The sequence below is a fragment of the Misgurnus anguillicaudatus genome, chromosome 7 (assembly GCF_027580225.2).
Source record: "Misgurnus anguillicaudatus chromosome 7, ASM2758022v2, whole genome shotgun sequence".
Lineage (NCBI taxonomy): Eukaryota > Metazoa > Chordata > Actinopteri > Cypriniformes > Cobitidae > Misgurnus > Misgurnus anguillicaudatus.
Genome location: NC_073343.2, coordinates 33,020,533 through 33,040,812, shown reverse-complemented (window position 1 = coordinate 33,040,812; position 20,280 = coordinate 33,020,533). Strand labels below are relative to the sequence as shown.

Here is a 20,280-nt window from a genome sequence, read left to right as displayed (position 1 = left end):
GTGCTGGCTGCATATTCAAATTTTTGAGTAATCTGTTAGTGATGTGTCAACTGAGGGTCGCAATAAAATCTCCCGGTGGCCTGAATTTTTGTTGTCCTTAAATCCACATACTGCACAGGTTCTAGTCATCTTCTATCGAGGGTTTTGGTGATTTCCCCTTCAGAGAGTTACTCTTTGGATGGGTTCGTCTGCCGGCTAACTTCAAGTTGACTTGAGTTGATTTGAGAGCAAGTTGATCGGTTAAAGTTATTAGGTTTGCTCGACTTGATGTGGTGTCGCGGGAATCGACAGCCGGATGGCGTCAAGGTACCGCTAGAGCGATTCGCGAAATCATACGGAGGAGTTTGCTTTTAAATCGCTCTCGCGGGACCTTGACGTCATCCGGCTGTCGGTTCTTGCGGTGCCGCATGTAGTCAAACAAACCTGAAGACTGCATCGATCAGTGGTTAGTGGGTGGAGCTAATGACTCAGTTTCGCACAGTGCATTCTTGTTAAATGAGTCCATCAAAGACTGTTACGAAAATTCCGCTTCAACACACTATCAATCTAATAATCGAAATCGTGCTAATTTCTTTTTTTTCTCATGTAAAATGCAAAATGGAAAAAATATTTGAATTGCACAATAATTGTTTTACTTCGAATATCTTGTATTTGTATTTGTTTAAATAAAATCTTTTTATTGAAATGTAAAAACGATGAATTGCACAGCCCTATCTTATTGGTTAAATTTGGCAGGATTTCATGGATACGTGTTTGACGTTATTTGAGGGTCAGTCCTTTAACAGACAAACTGTGATTAGTTTGCTTTGCATGTCAGTCAGGTGCCTTTTTGGGTATTCCTCAGTCAATAATAATAAGCTCCAAGCAGGGTGTGATGCCAGTCTTGTACAGTGGTGATCATACTTCATTATTTAATGGTCTTCCTGCAATAATATGAATAAAGTTTTTCTTCAGATAATATAATTTCATTATATTTTGATTGTAATTATTATTGTTTAAAATATTATTTTCACTAAATAGTTGTTACAAGAGTTAAGTTTTGGTGCAGTGTCATTCTGGAAAAGAAATTAGCTCTCTGTCAGGACGCATGCCTTGAAACTAACTTAACTATTTGTCATTGTACGTTAATTCTAAGTATAAATGTTTTTGCTTGCGTGTGCATTTTTGCAGATTTTTATTTAGGTGGTTATGTTAGAAAGCCATGCAAACTGTTTTAAGACATTGTTTTAGGGCAGTACTTGATTAAGTCCTCTTTCTCTAGTCTGGCTCAAATTATAGAGCATTGCATTAGCAGTGCACATCCGATTTTTACGATTCCTAGTAAACACATATACTGGTAAAATGTATAGCCTAAATACACTGTAAGTCACTTTGGAAAAAAACATCTGACAAATACATTACTGTTATCATCTAGGAAACATTCAGATGGATTGGCATCTATATATGCACAGTTTCACTGAAAAACTCTTAACCAGACTAGGTTTTAAGGGAAGGAGCCATTTAACTTGTCCATTTAAATCTATATTTTACTTGCTACAATGTATATTCTATATTATAGTATTCTATAATACTAGAATATTATTCTATAATACTAGAATAATAGAACTATATTCTTATATTATAATATACATTTTTTTATTAGTTACTTCCTTGACTTCTCTTCTGAGGGGCACTAATTCAAAATATGTGTTTGAGTGTCGTGTGTGTGGCTCGTCATGTCAAAGTGTGTGTTCATTGCGTCATGTGAACCATGTGCATCATGCATCGTGTCAAGATACGTGGCTGCTCTGTTCAAACTGTGTTGAAAGGGTTTATGATGGAAGAGACGCCCGCGTTCGCAAAATCCTCGCAAGATACTCACTTAACGTTAAACTTTGATTACACATGAGATTAAGCAAGTATCTGGCAAACATGAGCGTCACTTTTATCTCCTGCAGCAGGCACGTATTTTGACATGATGCACATAGGTTCACATGACGTGCCAAAAACATATTTTGACATGAGGGGCTAAATACATATTTTGCCGTGCTTTGCATTATCAAGCTTCGCATCATCACCCGCCACTGTTTGATTTTATTATTAATTCCCTTTCTTTAAATTTTGTTGAATGCTGGTAGTTTCAGCTTGGATTTAAGGTGTAATTCAAGCTTATTACACTTCTGTGTCTTTTGCAAGTGTTTTTATTTTGGTGTGGAGGTGCATTTAACATCTGTCATACTTGCATGGTTTTTTTTGAGAATGTTTACTGTAAAAAGTAGAGCAGCTTACTGTGTAATTACTGTGTAATTGTATCTCCAATTTGACAGAAGTAGTGAAACCAGCTATATTTTATGTAGCATGTTTTGTATATTAATTGTGCAAGACCAAATTTACAGCGTCTCAGATGTGAAAGTTTGTTGGTCTTACCCTACAGTCACATTAGCTACAAAAGTGAACGACACCGAGTGACACGCACTCGCTTGATGGGCGTTCCTTGGCTAGTTTCTAAAAGCGGTATCAAAAGTCATTTTAGAGGTATTGTTAAGTTACAAGAACGGTGTTTTTGGATTTAAAGTTTAATTCTCGATAAAAGTAACAAAATATATGAGATAAAATGCCAAACTTATCAGATATATACATAAATATGCATTTTCCGCCATCTTGAATTATTTTCTCAGACTTGACCACAGACCTACGTCACGCTGCTCCTTCACTCCGATTGGCAGTCGCTTTGTCGCGTCGCTCATCATTTGCATAAAATAGCCTGCTTGTCTATTTTGGCCCCGCCTTGCTCGCGCAGCGGCGAGCTCGTCGCTTGTCGCTGGCAAATGGCCACTTCCATTGAAAATTAATGGTAGCCTGTCGCTCTCTCTCTCTGTCGCTTGTAGCTAATGTGACTGGGGGGTTAGTGTATTCTTGTTTGTTTCCGATTGTTAGAACTCTTATATCTGTATTGAAGAGCTGTCACATCTGTAATGCAGTTTTACTCTTTTAAATTTAAAAACCGTTGTTAAAATATATTATGTTCTTGAAAGGGAAACTCAAGGACAAGGTTATTTTATCTTATTGTGGGGGAAATATGTATAAGGCTTAAAGGGACAGTTCACCCAAAAAAGAAAATGTTGTCATTTTTCAACTCAAATGTTATTTAAACCTGTATGAGTTTAATTATTTTGTTAAACACAAAGATATTTTGCTAAATGTTTATAAGCACAAATTTTGCGGTACCCATTGACTTCCATAGGATGAAAAACAAATAATAAGGAAGTCAATGGGTAGTTCCAAATTTGTTATGATGTATGAAAAATAAATATATTATGATAAAAAATATGAAATATTAATATGTAATTGGAATGTAAAACTTTTTTTATGGAAATAAACACACATGTAAACACATATATCGCCAGTTCACTTATCGTGTGATAAATGGATAAAGTCATTATCTCAACAGGCCTAACAACAAAAGTAAATAATGACCCTTTTATCTGCTGTCTATACTTCAAAATATTGCAAATTAGTAATGCCATTACTAAGTTTGAGAACCACCTAAGTGTATGTTGCCGAGGTGTACTTAATTATGTTTTTGCATTGATATTCTTGGTATCATTGCAAATTCCTTATGTACTTTCAAACACATGCTATTGGGTAATTCATTTCTTATGAGGGCCATTTCCATGTAAGATGGAAAGGCATGTCTAGTTTAATATGACGTCTTAATTTATCATATTAATTGACCAAACGTGTCAGTCAACGTCTGTTTTAATAAATTATAATTAATTTATGAGGACAGTAAAATTTGCAATAATAACATGTATTCTATTCAATTTTACAATATACGTTATATTAGGGCTGCACAATATACTGCTTCAGCATCTACATCGCAATGCGTGCATCTGCTGTTGTCACATTGCAGAACATACACAGCTTGTTTTTCAAAAGAAAACTATTTTGGACTCCTTTGCCAGTGGTACACTATATAAGAAAGGTTTTACACAGCAGAAGAAAATCACAGATGTGTATGAGAAATCAGTGAGCTATACAAAAAAATGCAAGGCAGAAGTTAATTCCTCTTAAGTCATCTGGTGAAATCATCCACTATTTTACAATATAGACATTTTCATCGGACGCACGTGATCCACGTCTGGATCCAAACCTTACTTCTGGTTTCGTTTTTTTCATGGTCTGACTAGTTGCTAAACTGATCTCTTGAACGAATGCCTCGTCAAAAATAACAAATGTTTTGTTTTCCTAAGTAATTTATGTGTTGTTTTTTGCTTGTTATATAAATAAACTACGTTTAAAGAACTTTGTTGTTATTTATTCTTAGCGGAGTTTACCGGAAGTTACGTGCGGACCGCGACAGCCGCTTGTTTATGTTGTTACTGCTGAAACGGTCTATACAATATTGCAATGTCTGCCCCCCCCCACTATTATGCAGGCCTACTGTATATTAATAATTCTCCCATTTTATGTGGTTTCATTTAAAGCTGCTTTAAAATAATGCAACACAGAAAAAAACACTATGCAAATAAAAAAATAAACTTCCTGTAAAGACACATATTTAAAGTCCTGCACTTGGTAGGTTTTTTGTCACAGCGTGTGAAGTTTTTTAATTTTCTGTGATTTCTCTCTCAAGAAACCATGCAGGTGCGTTTTTTGTTTATGAGAAGATTATAAGGAGCTCTGTGATGCTGGTAAATGATCTCAGCTTCAGCGCTGAAAGTGACGATCTCCCTGATCAGGCCCGGATTGGCAATTGGGAGCACCAGGAGAATTCCCGGTGGGCTGGTGTTTTTTTTTTTTTGGCCCCAAGAGCCGATGTTGTCATGCCACCGACTCTCCCTAGACTGCCTGCACTCACAGCAGCCTTACTCATGTAATTTGCGGGTGGGAAATGTCCCCACCACTTTTTGCTCAAGTTGATTGTGTCCCGACCACTTATTAGAAGATTTTTTGCATAAGAGACCATTTAACCTCTAAAATGCATGGAAAACGCGGGACACGCTATTTTTTTCTGCTTGTCAAAGCGCTCGCTGTCTGCCTTTGCTGCCGGTCCCACTCGCTTCGAACATGAGTTTTGTTTTTAGGCGTGTCTATATTTGAGTGTGCTTGCCCCGCGTCTACAAATTAAACTTGAGTGCAACTTGATGGGAATGGCCTCTAAAAGAAAAGTATCGATAAATCGTAATTCTTTAAAAATCTAAGTCATATATGTAACAACGAATCAACATTATTGGCTATTGCAAGAGTAATCCACCTGTTTCCCCTGCATACTTTATAAATCTGGCTTGTGTATTGTATATCAATATTTCCATCTTTTCAACCCAACAGTAAGACCCACCATTTTATAAAATAGAAATATAGGGGAAAACATTTGTTCCCTTTCAGTAGTTTTTGAATAAGTTTAATTTAATTATCCCTAAAATACCTTATGGTCATCATAATTGTTGAGGCTACTGTATTTGCACTGATTTGGAAATAATATATTTGAAAAATACAAGGCTGCAGAGAACAGTGCACTATTGCAGACTTATACAGTATACTGAGGATTTAACTATATTATTTTAATAATCAGCCATGAACTAAAGTGGGCCGGTCAAACTTCAGTGCTGAAAATGAGTCCCACTCCGGCCCAATCCGTGATCTCTGCTTCAGTCCAGTTTGCCGAAATTTTTGTCGTAAATGTTGATCTGTGTTTAAATCCCGGTCTTAAAGAGCTGAACCATAGCTTGTTGAGGTGACACGCACGTCCTCACTACGACACGCCCCTTACAGCATTGTTTAGGTCCTTTAGAGTATATATTTGATGTTGCATCCCTTTTTTTGGTTATCTGTAAAAAATGTTCTGTAATCAACATGTAGAGACACATTAAGTATTCAAAATAAGGCGACACATTTTCATTAATATGCAGGGCTCGAAATTATGACCATTTTATTCACATATGCTCCTGAAATTTTATTGGTGCAACCTCAAAATATATTTAGGAGCATTTGTGCAAGTGTTAATGATTGTTGTGGTGTACGATATACTGTGGAATAATTAGCGAATGTCTCATAGAGACCAATGAAACTTTACACGGATGACTTGGTTTCATGCTGTTTTAGGGATCCGAATACATGAAGTTTATATTTAGAGCTGCTGTCAGAGTTCACGTGGACTTTCTTGTTTCAATGAGAAATCTGATCGTCAAATACACACTGACAACCCATCAAAATAAATTTCTGTTAAATGTAAAGAAGTTGACAGAAATATATTACCATTGTATAGTAAAATCTACTTTTAAAAAATACAAAAAAGGATTTTTATTATTTTTATTCATTTAGTAAAATAATCACCCGCAAAAGATTTGTTCTTTCATTTTTAATTAGAGCAAAGTTTTGTTATGCAGCACTTTTTCATCAAATTTTTTTTATTTTGTGTCAATTCATTAGTTTTATTACTTTTAATGAGTTCAGGTTTTTTAAACATGATGCTTGATAAGTGAAATGTAATTAACAATTAAAGAAAACCAAAAGAAGAAATACAGAATCCAGAAAATTAAAACAGAAAAATGGGAAAAAAATAAGAAACTGAATTTAAAATAAATTATTTAAATAACATGAAATATTTTTTATAGAGCCACATGAATCTACACGTTTTAAGCATACGAGCTTGTTTCAAAATGAGCCAAGCACAAGTCAAGTGTGTGGCAAAGTGTGATTGTTCATGCTTTTATCTTCAGGATAAATTGTGGTGCTTTTACTAAAAACTTGTGTGCTACCTACTAAAAAAGTTTCAAGCACTGATATGATAAAGCTTAAGCTTGACTATGTGATCAAAAAGCTAATATAATGTGTTGGTAATTTTACACAACTAGGGGTGGGATAAACGATTAATCTAGCGATCATTTTTTTTCCCGAAGCATTGATTAATCTAATGATTCATTTTTTCAGTTTGATTCGAATTCGGTTCGATTCTTGAAAAAACATGAATTCCTTAACATTGCAATATGCGACGTCATCGATTACGTCGATGCGTTGTCCCAGCCCTATACACAACCTATGACCAGGACATGTTTGTGTACATTTACAACAGCGGTTGAATAATGTACATTTTGTATATTATGATGTCTGACTCAAAGTTGGCGGATGGAAATATGGTTTATGCAAGTTTAACAAAACATTGAGGCTGTTTACACTTGGCATTAACATGTGTTTTCGTTGATCGGATCACAAGTGGACGACGTTAATGCCAGGTGTAAACGGTGTTCAAAACGTTTTGAGCTCGTCCACTTTCGACCACTTTCAACCTCATCCAGAGGTGGTCGAAACCACTTTCGATCGGATCGCTTTGGAGTTACGGAACGCACATGTGGTTGAATGCGTTCGAACAGCCACACGCGACCGCCTTCTCTCCGCCCATTTATCTAATCTGAGGTATTAAACACAAGTTTTACGTCTTTTTTGACTTCTGGCGTGAACATTCAGTGAACAGCGCTATTTTTAGCCTTTCATTGATAAAACTAAGCGGTTGATCTCCGTAGTTTCGTTTTGAAAGCGTGTGAAAGTTGCGCGATCCTATGTCATCAATTGCGCTGAAAATTCAAAGAAAGCTCTTACATACTCATGTACAAAACACTGTGCAGCATGTTTACTTGCTAAAGAAGCAGTGCACTCCGACATATTATTAGTTTGCGTCCATATAAACTCATAATTACTCCCGCTCGGGTTTGAATGACAGCAGAGAGACTCGCCCACCGTCTCACAGACCACCCCCTCATAGTATTCAGCACAGAAGCGGTCGAAAGTGGACAAAAGAGACGGATTTAAATACCAGGTGTAAACGTAATGTGTCTCTCTCGTCCACTTGTGATCTGATTGATGAAAACACATCTTAATACCAAGTGTAAACAGCCCCATTGTTAGCTGTTTAATAATGTAGTCAAGTCTAAAGCTAATCCAGTTATGTGCACAACAGTGTTGAGTCATATATAAAATGAATTAGCATTCTGATACATCAGCCTTTAAAGAAACCCTGTATAATGGACTTTTATCTCTCATTTCTGTTTCAAACATAACATATGGCTGAATAATGCTGTATTTTTACCTGACATTGTGTCGCTTTTACTTAATTGACTCGATTAGGTCAGGTAGTAACTGAGCTGCTGTGACTAAGAGGAGGTTGGGACTAAATTGCATGTCTGGGTCTGCAAATACTTCACGAAGATAAGGGTGCTGTTACATTTGAAGCTTTTTAGGCATTTTTAAAAAATGTATGTTGTTTTGATGATCAAAGATGAGCGTTAAAGGATTCAGACTTCAGATCAGAAGCACCATTTACTGCCATTGCAGGGTTTGGAGGGGCCAGGAAATTGTCTAATAAAACTCTGTTGTTTATGTCTGAAAAAAGATACATTGAGGATGAATTGAGGGTGAAACATACATGGGATAATTTTCATTTTTGGGTGAACTATCCTTTTTTAGATTATTATTGTTTGATTAAATGTATGTTGGGATGTTGACAGATGCAATTTGATGTTTTGTTTTTTCATGGTTTTTATCATGTTTTTATTATGGTTGTCTTTGGTCATGTTAGGCCATATTCTTGATTTAGTACTTGATGGATTGTATGTCTAGGCTATAAATTTTTTTACGGTAGACTAGCATGAAAACAAACAGATACAAACAGGAGATCTATAAAGGAGAAAGTCAAGAATGTTGTATATCATGTAAGAGGCTTCTTAAAGTGACACCATGTAATTTTTCAACCTTCATAATAAATTTTCAAGACCCTTGTGATAGTACATCGACTTTAAATAGGTTGAATGACATGTCTACCATAGCCTGACGGGGTCTGTATCACTTTTACTCGTATTTTAAAACTTAGGGTTTCTGGTAGTAACCAGAGCACAAAAAAAACTACAAAATTCGACTGCTTTACGGCATACGTCACTTCCTCCACACAATTTGTTTTTAACGTGAATTTTGCTGGAGGCTACTTAAGGAATGTAGAGAGCAGTTTCTATTATGTGACTCTGTGGCACAGTCTTTAGTGTCACGGACCAATGACACGGGTGACCCGGGTTCGATTCCCCTTTAAGGCAATTTTTTATATAAACTGTTGATTCATACATAAATGCGATGTTCTTTATAAATTACGGCGATTATATTGCATATAGTTCCCTGTATTCAGATGCTGTGTTCACGTATTTACCTTTCTTTTTACTGTGTCTATGATATTTACATTACAATCCAGGATGCTATAGCACTCAAACTTGCTCACAGTGTAAAACCAAACCCTATTCATTCACCAATCAGATCCGAGCGTTTCTCTCTTCTCTTTTCCTCATTTGCTGCGTTCCGCTGTCACCCGCGTGACGTATTACAAAGCGGCAGACCTAAACGCATCGGTTTACTTGGATTTGGAGCGATTTTCACACAAAAAAGAGGAATAACGAGCGCCATTGCGGAAAATCCTGGTGGCGAGGGAGAGAGAGAGGATGCAACAATATTTGTTTGGAAAAAGGCAAGGAAATGCGTCTGGTCGTTTCTGAATTGGAAGGCTGCAGCCTCCGGAGGTCAAATATGCAGGCTGCACACGTCATCAAGCCTGGTTTATTAAGGTAAACTGAGCAATACATTCGCAAGTCATAAGCATACTGCAACAATTTACGATTAACTAAGTATAATAGTCAACTTTGTAATTGTTAATATTGTGAAATAAGACCGTCTTGATGACGTATACAGCTTAGAAATACGACATCCGGAGGCTGCAACCTTCAGATTGAGAAATGGCTTCTGCCACGACGAGTTCCTCATCAGAAAGTTGTAACATGACTGCGTTTCTCCCTGTTGTCTCAAAATGTTGATCGTTTAGCATTTTAAATGTTTAGTTTTTAGTTTAGTTTTAAGGTTGGCCAGTTCCTTTCCTTTGCGACAGTGCTGCGGCGCTTGTGGGCTCTAGGGGCGCTAGAAGTGAAAAATACATGTCTAGCACCCCCTAGTGGCCAAAAAGTTTCATGGTGTCCCTTTAAATTTACTGCATAATAATAAAAAAGCATTTTTATACACATACAAATCATTTTCCACAAAACTGCTATGGAGTCAATTATGTTGTGTGCTGGGAAAACCCTGCACCAAGAACTATTTTCTATTTGTTTTCAACTTGACAAAAATTATATTCAAATAAAGCATGAACCAACTAATGTGACTAATCTTTTGACAAACTAATGCAAAATTCAGGGCTTGTGAAAAATAATCTATTTATGGTCAAAGAAGCTCAGTTCATCCAATATTGGGAGTTGTTGTAAAAAGTTACAGGGATTAGACTAGTCCTAGACTAAAATAAATATAAGAGCTGTCCAAACTGAAAACAGCTTGCACTGACATCTTAAAATACATCAATACTCTTTGTTTTGCCTCAAAATACATGCCAATAATGTTTTTAGTAAAACATGTTTGTTAAAACTAGTTATTTCATAATTAAACTACGGCCTAGTCCAGGAAACCACAGCTAAATGTAGTAAATGTTTGAAGTTATGAATTATTTAAATTATTTAAAAATACTTGTTGTATTTAATGTGTAACAATTTAAGTAAGTTAAAGGTGCAGTGTGTAATTTTTAGAAGGACCTTTTTACAGAAATGCAAAATGATATACAAAACTATATTATCAAGGGTGTATAAAGACCTTTTTATAATGAATCGTTGCATTTTTATTACCTTAGAATGGGACGTTTTTATCTACATACACAGAGGGTCCCCTTACGTGGAAGTCGCCATTTTGTGCCGCCATGTTTCTACAGAAGCCCTTAACGGACAAACTTTTTTTACTAAGTTGTCTCCGTCAATTACATGTGTTTCAAAAGCGAGGGGTGGGAGGTGGACTGAGCCGTTGGTTGCAATTCACAACCTCACCACTGAATGCCGCTAAAATGTACACACTGCACCTTTAAGGAAACCTTGGATGTTTCCGTTTAATAAATGATATAACAGAAGTATATATTGAAATCTCAGCATCTTTAGCTTTGAGTTTGTTTGGACTTTTTTGGTCCCTACCCAAACTAACAAAGTGTATCTCATTGTTTTTTGTTTCATTTAAATAATGTCTTAGTTTTTAAATAACTGATCGAAATTTTTGCTTGTGATCTTTTTCAGTTCTACAAACATGTTGTGCAAAGTGTGGAGAAATACATTCAGAAGGTCAGTGCGTATCCTGCATTTATTCTTTCCGGAAATTAAATTAAATGAAGTGTAACAAAAAAGGAATAGTTAAAGCATTTAATTATTAATTAAATGAAAATTTTAAATTAAAAATTTTACCCCATTTGCTTTTGTGTGTGCAGTGCAAGCCCGAGTACAAAGTCCCCGGTCTGTATGTCATCGATTCAATCGTCCGCCAGTCTCGTCACCAGTTCGGCCAAGAGAAAGATGTTTTTGCTCCACGGTTTAGTAAAAACATCATTGGCACATTTCAGAACCTCTACCGCTGCCCCACAGATGACAAGGTTTGTTTATTATTCATGTGCCTATGATTGATTATTACATTAACAAAGATTTCTGGACAGTTTTTTTATGTTTTGTATTTGCATTGCAGAGCAAGATCGTCAGAGTACTGAATCTTTGGCAGAAGAACAGTGTCTTCAAAAGTGACATCATCCAACCTCTATTGGATATGGCAGCGGGTCTTCCTCCTCCCAGCGTTACACCTGTGTCTGCCAGCAGTGCTGTACCCATGAACAGCACTACACCCGGTAACGTCAACACACGTAAACCATCATATAGCATAATGCATGTGCAGAGGAACCAGATGCAATAACATGGCGAAGTCCATTCTTCATTTTGATGGCAATTGTCACATTTATAACACTGAAATTATTCCCTAAAGGAACTCCTGCAACTCCTGCCACCCCAGCCAACATAATGCCGAGTCTCCCAGACTGGGCGTCTCAGATCTCCAACACGGACACAGTAGCTGCGGTCGCCCAGATCTTACAGAGTCCTCAGGGCCAGCAGGTCAGATTTCTTATCTACTTTGACATCACTGTGTGATATTTGCACTGCTTTATGTTCAGCTTTGTTGTGACTGGTGTATGTTTTATAGTTGCAGCAGTTAGTGCAGAGTCTGCAGATGCAGCAGCAGAAGCCACAACCGTCTCTGCTGCAGGCACTGGATGCAGGTCTGGTGGTGCAGCTGCAGGCACTGACTGCGCAGCTTACTGCAGCCGCTGCAGCCAACACACTGGATCAAAGAGTCTCCTCGTTTAACAAGAAGATATGCAGTGATTATAAAACCATATCTCTTAGACTTTAAAGGAAAATACTTTTTCAGAGTCTCATTTTGGTCCTAAGGTTTTATTTGATTATCTCATCACTTTAGCATGTGATTTACATTTGAGCTTAACTCTTTCCACGCCAGCCTTTTTCATGATTTTCAAAAAAAGTTTAATAAACAAGTTTAATGCCTTCCAAAACATTTTCTTCTTAAGATATATATATATATATATATATATATATATATATATATATATATATACATATACATATACATATACATATACATATACATATACATATATATATATATATATATATATATATATATATATATATATATATATATATATATATATACATATACATATACATATATCAAATGAAAGAACAGACCCCCCTCTGCTTTCAATAAAAAAACATTTCATCCTACCTTCATTAGTTCTTTTTTATCACCTCTCAAATATGGGTAGGTTTCTTTAAAAACACCAAATTTTGAGCAAAAAGCTGAGATAATTCAATTTTTGTGAAGGACTTTTGATAGAGATCAGATGCAAAACTTACATGGACATACAACCGGAAATACTCATCATTGACTGGAAAAGTTTTCTCTTAATGGAACTCGTCAAAGGCGGGGAAGGAGTTAATTCTATAATAATAATTGAAGAGTTTGGTTCCAAAACCCGATAAACGCCATTTTTGAAAAAAATGAGTTACTGCCAAAATCAGCATTATATCAGGTCAGTAGTTAAAAGTAAATTCTTAATTTTAACTTCTTCCACCCTGAAGCTATTTTGGGGATTTTCGCCTGGATTTGGCCTACCCAATTTCAAAAGCTTCCCATACCCACATGCAGAGGTTTACATACAAATGTTTGGTATCATTTTACAGGAAACCCTTTGAAATTACATAAAACACTGTTGAAAGTGCTAAACATGGTTGTATGTGATGTCAGTCCTCTAATAAACACAAAAATAAATAGGCGCTTTTTGATGTTTTTTTTCTAAAGTTTTTATTTAAAAGTGTATAACTCTGGCCCTGAGTGCCTCAGCTCCCTGCAGAAAGTTTTGTTTGATTCCAGCAATTGCCAGCTTACAGAGGAAAAAAGATTTTTTTCTCTATCATAATGTATGCAAAAGTTATTTTACTCCAACTGATGGGAGGAATAATACCCTTTTTGTATACAATTTCTGCCTAAAAACATTTGAAGTGCTCCCATAACCACATACAGTGGAATAAATGCAATTGCTTTATATCATTTTAAAGAAAACCCTTTGAAGTTACATAAAAAGCTGCTGTTTGTGACAAATAGTGTTATTTATGTTGTTTTTCATATGAGGAAACACCTAATTTTCTTTTTATATGTTGTAAATACTGCCTCTGATAGTGTATAACTCTGGTTCTGGGTGCTCTAGCAGACTGCAGACAGTTCTGGTTGTTACCAGCAGCAGACAGTAAACACCCAAAAAAAGAATGATCTCTTTAGCATGTCGCATTCAAAAGTTATTTTCATTTTACTGAAGTGTCCGAAAATACATTTTTCATATAAATATTAATTTTTTGTTTTGGACATATAATAAATAACAAGGGATTATTCATGCACACAACCTAAGAAAATGCTGTGAATGGACTCATTTTTTACAGTAGGACCTAAGAGAAAAGATGGTGTATCATTTGTGGCTATATGTGCTATCTGAGGCAGTCCACACTCAATTTTCCCATATGTTTACAAAAGACGATTTTTACCTTATTATTCATTCAACTATTGTTGGATATGTGTTGATAATAGAACAAAAATAACACTGTAGCCTTATTCCTGAGACTGAGAGCTTTCATTTGATATAAGACTTGCCCATGTTTGTCATACTTGAAAAATATGAAATATGTGAATATTAAATCATATAAAAAATTATGGGGGGGGGTGATAGTGTAAATTAAGTGTAAATAACTTTCTTACAGTATAAGATTTCTCAAAGTGATGCATATCTGGAGAAAGTAGAGAGTCTAAGCTTTCAAACAGTATCTCATATGTGTTACTGGGGTCCATGATGGACCATTAAAGATTAAAAGAATATTTTATTTGAGTCAAAATACGAAATTTTGTACCCGGGACTGGGTCCTCAGGGTTTAAGAGGTTAAACGCCACTCCCCCTTTTTTACAGAACGCAATAAATCCCACAGCGCACCATTCACGCAATGTAAACTAACATGGCGGCGCGCTGAGTACATGGAGTCCTAGTTTTCCTCATCTACTTTGTACTTTGTGATCAACAAACAAAACAAAATAATACTTTAATTGCATTGATAAACCTGTGATGGTTTTCTGTGATGGGAAAGAAACGTAAGCCATCGACATCCAATAATTTCGCTGGGAAGCACTCGGGAGACGGGTGCTTGTTCTCCCGACAGCATCAAGCTTCTCATGCTAACACATTGACCCCAGAGGATCTTATGAAAAACTTTACATAATTTTACTCAAAGTCAACGAAAATCGAGCAGGACCAAAAACATTTTACAGCTAATTGCTGTGAAAGACGTTAAGCGAAGACGTCAAGTAACCGCAATCACAGGGTTCTTAATATGACAAAGTAAGTGTTTTGATTAATAACATCAATGTTTATATTTTTAATTAGTGTGTACAACTAGTCAACTTAATGAATATAACATGGCAAAGATGAATGCACATTTATATAGGCTATTGATTCAATAGATTTATAGCATTTTGAATAAAAACTTGTCATGGATTTATTGCATTTTGTGGAAAAAATAATCCGTTTTTATAATAAATCTTTGAAAATCAACTTATGGATTTGAATTTTTAATGTTTTTATAACCTAAAGATGCTGTGTGAAAGTTTGTAACAGAAAATAGTTGTTTTCATCTTGTCACTTTCTTGGTATAGAAAACACGTTTTTACCAAAATTTGTCAAAATGGATTTATTGCGTTTTGGAACCAAACTCTTCAATTATTCATTGTTTATTGCATTGTTGTTACAGCTGAACTACTTTCTCTGCCCTTATTTCTTACTTTGTTGTCTTGCAGAAGATTTTGGGCCAGTTTGATTTCGGAAACGAGTCAGAACGGTGTGAGGATTTAAAAAAAGATGCTACACCACAATTGTATGTACTTTTTGATTAATTTCTTTCTTTTAACATGGAAATAATTACAGGGAAAAGATCAAAAAAGCAATATCCATTTAAATATTCACGCATTACATCGTTTTCCACAATTTATAGGGCATCTTAAAAGATCAGTTAACAAATAAAAAACATTTTCTCTCTTTATTTACTCACTCACATGTTACCTCAGGACTTCCTTTTTTCAGTTGAACTCAAATTAGGGGTGTCAATTTATGCAATTTTCCCATATTCGATGATTGTTTAAATTAACGATCAATCAATTGAATAATCGTTAACAGTAATAGTGCAATAAGCCTTTACTGCAGTGGCATATAGCCAATGACATAAAAACGCCAGCTTCCTCACGCAAATTAAAATATTTTATTTTGTCTAAATAACATGCTAGTTGGATTGTAAAATGAGTCAATGTAGTTGGTGTTTTGAAAAAATTGCGCAATAAAATATAACGACTAGACTCTGCCACAGTCGCTCGAAAGTCCATACGTCCATGACATGTCAAAATACAAGTTTCATTATCATCAAGTGTTATTTTTCTGGTTGTTCACCTCGCGTTCCGAGTCGTTGATACATCGTTTGTTTTGTAATTATATCCAAGAAGCATACGAAGGGCACTTTTCCCTTCGTCACTGGACCTGCGGCGTACTTTCAGCAAAGATGCTTATATTATGGAGATAGGAAAACTTCCATTAGAAAACACGCAGTCAACTTGGCTAGCGTGTAGCGCCTCAGCCAGTCAATAATGATCAGTGATATATGTTGCGGGTGTTCAGTGTAACGACAGTCAGTTACAGTTTACATTTTACAGTTTTATGACAGAATTTAAGATTACATATTAAAAACGGCTTCTGGTCTCCTTCCCTGTTTATAGCTGTGTTAGCAGCGTTGCTATGCTAATCTCGCAGGCTTCCCTGAAGAGGGTCTTTGCTTTCAGTTTCGAACCCTATTAAATCCACTGCAGGTGTCATTTCGTTGTGTTGGCAGCAACCTGGTCTCGCATGACGTTAAAAAGCCCAGGTGTGTGTTTGGCATCGAGCATTGTTGTGATCATGGCTAGTTTAACTTCTGCTGCTCCCTTAATTTTTTCTCCGGCTGTAACGGTGGCGGCTGGTGACTTCTTTTTTTGAAGCACACGATGCGAAGTTCGTCACAACATGTATGTAGCTTGTCCAGCGTGTGGTTCGTCATTTCAAAATATGTGTTCTGCGCTTTGAGAGACCGTGTGTGCATCATGTGTCATGCCAAAATAAGTGCCTGCTGCCTTGAACTTGAACTTGAAAGGAGATCTCATGCGTCAGAGTTTACTGTTAAGGGAGCGTCTTGCGTGTATTTAGGGAACGCGAGCGTCTCTTTTATCATAAACGGTTTTGACGCGTCTCCAGCAGGCACTTATTTTGACAAAACACGTGATGCACACAGGATCTTTCCACAAGCATGACACATATTTTAGAAAAGGGAACCACACACGCGACAATCCGAACACTTATTATGAATTAGCGCATCCTCGGAAGTGCAGTCACGAGCCGCCGCTGGGCTGTAATTGTTATGCGTTATGTGCAGGCGCCGCACATACATGCATGAGTTTATTATATAAGTTTTATCGATTTAATTCTTATCGACAATTAATTGAAGATCGATTAATTGTTAACATCCCTAACTCAAATATAATATAAAAACGTACTTTATGATCACTCACTATCATTTTATGTTCTCATATGGGACTCAACAGTCTTCAGAAGTGAAACAACAGGTGTATGCATGAGAATTAATATTTAGCAAAACCTAGTGCATCAAAATATTGCACGTATTTGTACTTAAATTAAATATGTTCAACGATATCTTGATCTTGTTGATTCTTGTGCATTTTGTGATGGAAAAAGTATACCACAGCTGTGAACCAGTGAGGTATCATAGCCGTATTTTAGTTAGATCTGTGACGATAGGTAGGAAGTCCTTATCAATCTAAAATCACTATGAGTTTGAGTCGTTTATAACGTGCATTTAAAAATGCAAGACTTGTTAAACACAATCATTTAAAATATTCTTTATTATCATGAAAATACTTCTTGGAATAGCATTTGTAATGGTTCTTCTTCTGTGGCACAAATGGAGTTTCTGCACGAGAGCGCCCTCTGGCTTTTGGATGTGGCAGCATTTAAACCCTGATTCATTAAAATTCATTCATTGAGAAAACGCGCATTTGCATGATTAATCATCACAGCCCTAATTTTAGTGCTAACATGGAAAGGTTTTAAAAAAGTCATATAAATCTTAGATGCCATAAGGGTGAGTAAATAATGTTTATGCAAAAAAATGTCCTATTTAAGTGCCGTGCCCTAAACGGGAGCCTTATTATTGTGTACTAGTTTTAAAGGGCACATGTGTGCCTAGAATATGTCTATGAAGTTTCAGCTCAAAATACCCCGCAGATCATTTGTTATAGCATTTCCAAAATGCCCTTATTTGGGTCGAATTAAAAACCCTGTTTTCATGTGTGTACCTTTGAATGCCAATGAACTTCTGAGATAAAGGTATCTTTAGCCACAGTAACGTTACAATGTTCTTACAAACACATTTAGTAAAGCTTTTGGGTAAAACTAAGCAGTCGGTCTGTGGCTGTGGGCGTGGCTTTGTTAGTTAGACATCACATTAACCAGATATTAAATAAGTATAATAGTACTGTTTTGGTTTAATTGAGATTTTTGGGGTGGGTTTTTTTTCATTATAGGGTGGTTGTGTTTAAACGCTGCCAACTCACATTTATGTCCAAACACCTTGTAAAAGTGGATTTTGCATAATAGGTGCACTACTGTTTCTTCTATTTCATCTCTTTTAATTTAGTTTGATTTTCTTTGTCTCTTGTCTTCACTGTACTGTAGACCTGTCGTGTCTGAATCAATCAACACCTCAATTTTCCATCAACTGGCTGAACAACTTCAGCAGCAGAACCTTGAACAGTTTCAGAAACAACTGCTGGAGCATCAGCAGCATCAACAGAAGGTAAAATATCGTCTGGTGGATGCCAAACTATTTATTTTCATGCATTCATATTTATTTATAGTTGTAAAATTGTATTTTTTCAGTCCATGACCATGGAGAGCCAAGACGCCATCTTTGCTCCTGAAAATTCAGCCACTCAAAGCCAGAGCAATGCTCCACCGCAGCTCCAAGAACAAGAAACAAAACTGGATGACTCGATTGATAACCAACAACAGGCAAGTTGGGAGAAAAACGCTCGTTTTAGATGTCGTGAATTTGCAGTAGTTGACAATTTGTGAATTTTGCAGGATATGGATATTGACGAGGGACATGATACTGTAGAAGAGGAACTTTTCGAGTCTGAAGAGAAGAAAACCAACAGCACACGATCGAGAACGCGCTCAAGATCTCGCTCTAGGTTAAATTTTGCTAAAAAAAGTTAAAGATGGGTAGAAACACCGGGACAGAGCTTTAATGTGAATGTCTTTGTCCCCAGATCACCTAAGAGAAGGAGGTCAAGATCACGCTCGGGCTCGAGGAAGCGTAAACACAGGAAGCGATCACGGTCTCGGTCAAGAGATAGGAAAAGGAAAACTTCCCGTTCTTATTCCAGCGAGCGCCAGGCACGAGAAAGAGAAAAGGAAAGACAGAAGAAAGGCCTTCCTGCCATCCGCTCAAAATTTCTTAGTGGTAGGATTTACATTTCTGTCTTAATACTTTATAAAAAAATATTTTGTATGCTTTTTCATTTGAGGGAATTTATTCTGAATAATATCTGGACTTATAGATGAAGGATTAGTTGATCTGTTTGAATTTCTGTTTTCTATGCAATAAAAGTGGACTTTTAACTGAATAAAAGTACTAGTGATAATGCTATATTGCAGGTTTTCTGAAGACAAAAGCTATACGTATGAAAAAAAGACGTTAAGTGTTTACCGATAATCTACTCCTTTGCCTAAGGTCACAGATCTTTGCTTGGATAGTTGCATCAGGTTTTGTGATGCATGATTTATCACAAGATGCTTAAAAACAAAACCACAAATATGATCTTTGAGCAACAGCCATGAAACATATTTAGAAAACAGAAGCTGGAATATTTTGTCTAAAATGTATATTCATGTTTTGGACAATTAAGTTAACAACACTGTGGGAAGAAGATATCCATTCTGTAGCAACATTAACTGTAAAAAAGTAACAAACTTTAAAAACAATACAATGAAAATACAATATTTTTGTAGTCTCAATGTGAGTCGTGCAGTGTTGGGTAAGTTACTCCAAAAAAGTTATTAATTACTAGTTACTAATTACATTTTCAATCATGTAATTAGATTATTTACAAATTACTCTCTACAAAAAGTATGTAATTACTTATTACTAATTCCTTTCTAAATCCTATTTAGTACATGATACAAGGAAAGGCTTGAAATGGCTCGAATAAATAATATATAAAAGTACATCAATTATTCTGGTCCCACTTTAGGGTCCAATTCTCTCTATTAACTAACTATTAACTACTTTTGCCTCAATATACTCCAACAACTAATACTAAAGAAGTTATACATTTTAGGTATTGGTAGAAATGGAGAGGGTTAAGGATGTAGAATAAGGTTTTGCAGAATCAGGCATTAATATGTGCTATTAAGTATTAATAAATAGCCAGCATCTCATTAATATTAATGCTAATAATCAACCAGTTAATAGTGAGAATTGTAAACTTAAACCATGTTAAATCCACTATTGTATTATAGTATATATAATTGTTTAGAGTCCATACACAGTATTTAGTTACATCAGAAGTAACTGTAATTAGATTACAAGAAAAATAAGAGTAATCCCTTACTTTACTTTTTCAAAGGAAAAGTAATTTAATTACAGTAACTAATTACTTAGTAACTAGTTACACCCAACACTGGAGTCGTGTGAGATTTTCAAT

At 35.9% G+C, this 20,280-nt stretch overlaps 1 protein-coding gene across 2 annotated transcripts in view; it reads left to right on the top strand.

Annotated features, from left to right (window-relative positions):
• LOC129418115 (SR-related and CTD-associated factor 8) overlaps positions 1 to 20,280 on the top strand; it is a 38,336-nt gene that overhangs the window by 11,688 nt on the left and 6,368 nt on the right. For both annotated transcript variants that reach the window (XM_073869757.1, XM_073869758.1), the window contains exons 3-12: positions 11,115 to 11,159; positions 11,303 to 11,464; positions 11,554 to 11,710; positions 11,845 to 11,972; positions 12,061 to 12,233; positions 15,279 to 15,350; positions 18,248 to 18,368; positions 18,452 to 18,583; positions 18,656 to 18,765; positions 18,844 to 19,037. In XM_073869757.1, the coding sequence (XP_073725858.1) occupies positions 11,115 to 11,159; positions 11,303 to 11,464; positions 11,554 to 11,710; positions 11,845 to 11,972; positions 12,061 to 12,233; positions 15,279 to 15,350; positions 18,248 to 18,368; positions 18,452 to 18,583; positions 18,656 to 18,765; positions 18,844 to 19,037 (1,294 nt within the window). The remainder of the gene's footprint in view (positions 1 to 11,114; positions 11,160 to 11,302; positions 11,465 to 11,553; positions 11,711 to 11,844; positions 11,973 to 12,060; positions 12,234 to 15,278; positions 15,351 to 18,247; positions 18,369 to 18,451; positions 18,584 to 18,655; positions 18,766 to 18,843; positions 19,038 to 20,280) is intronic.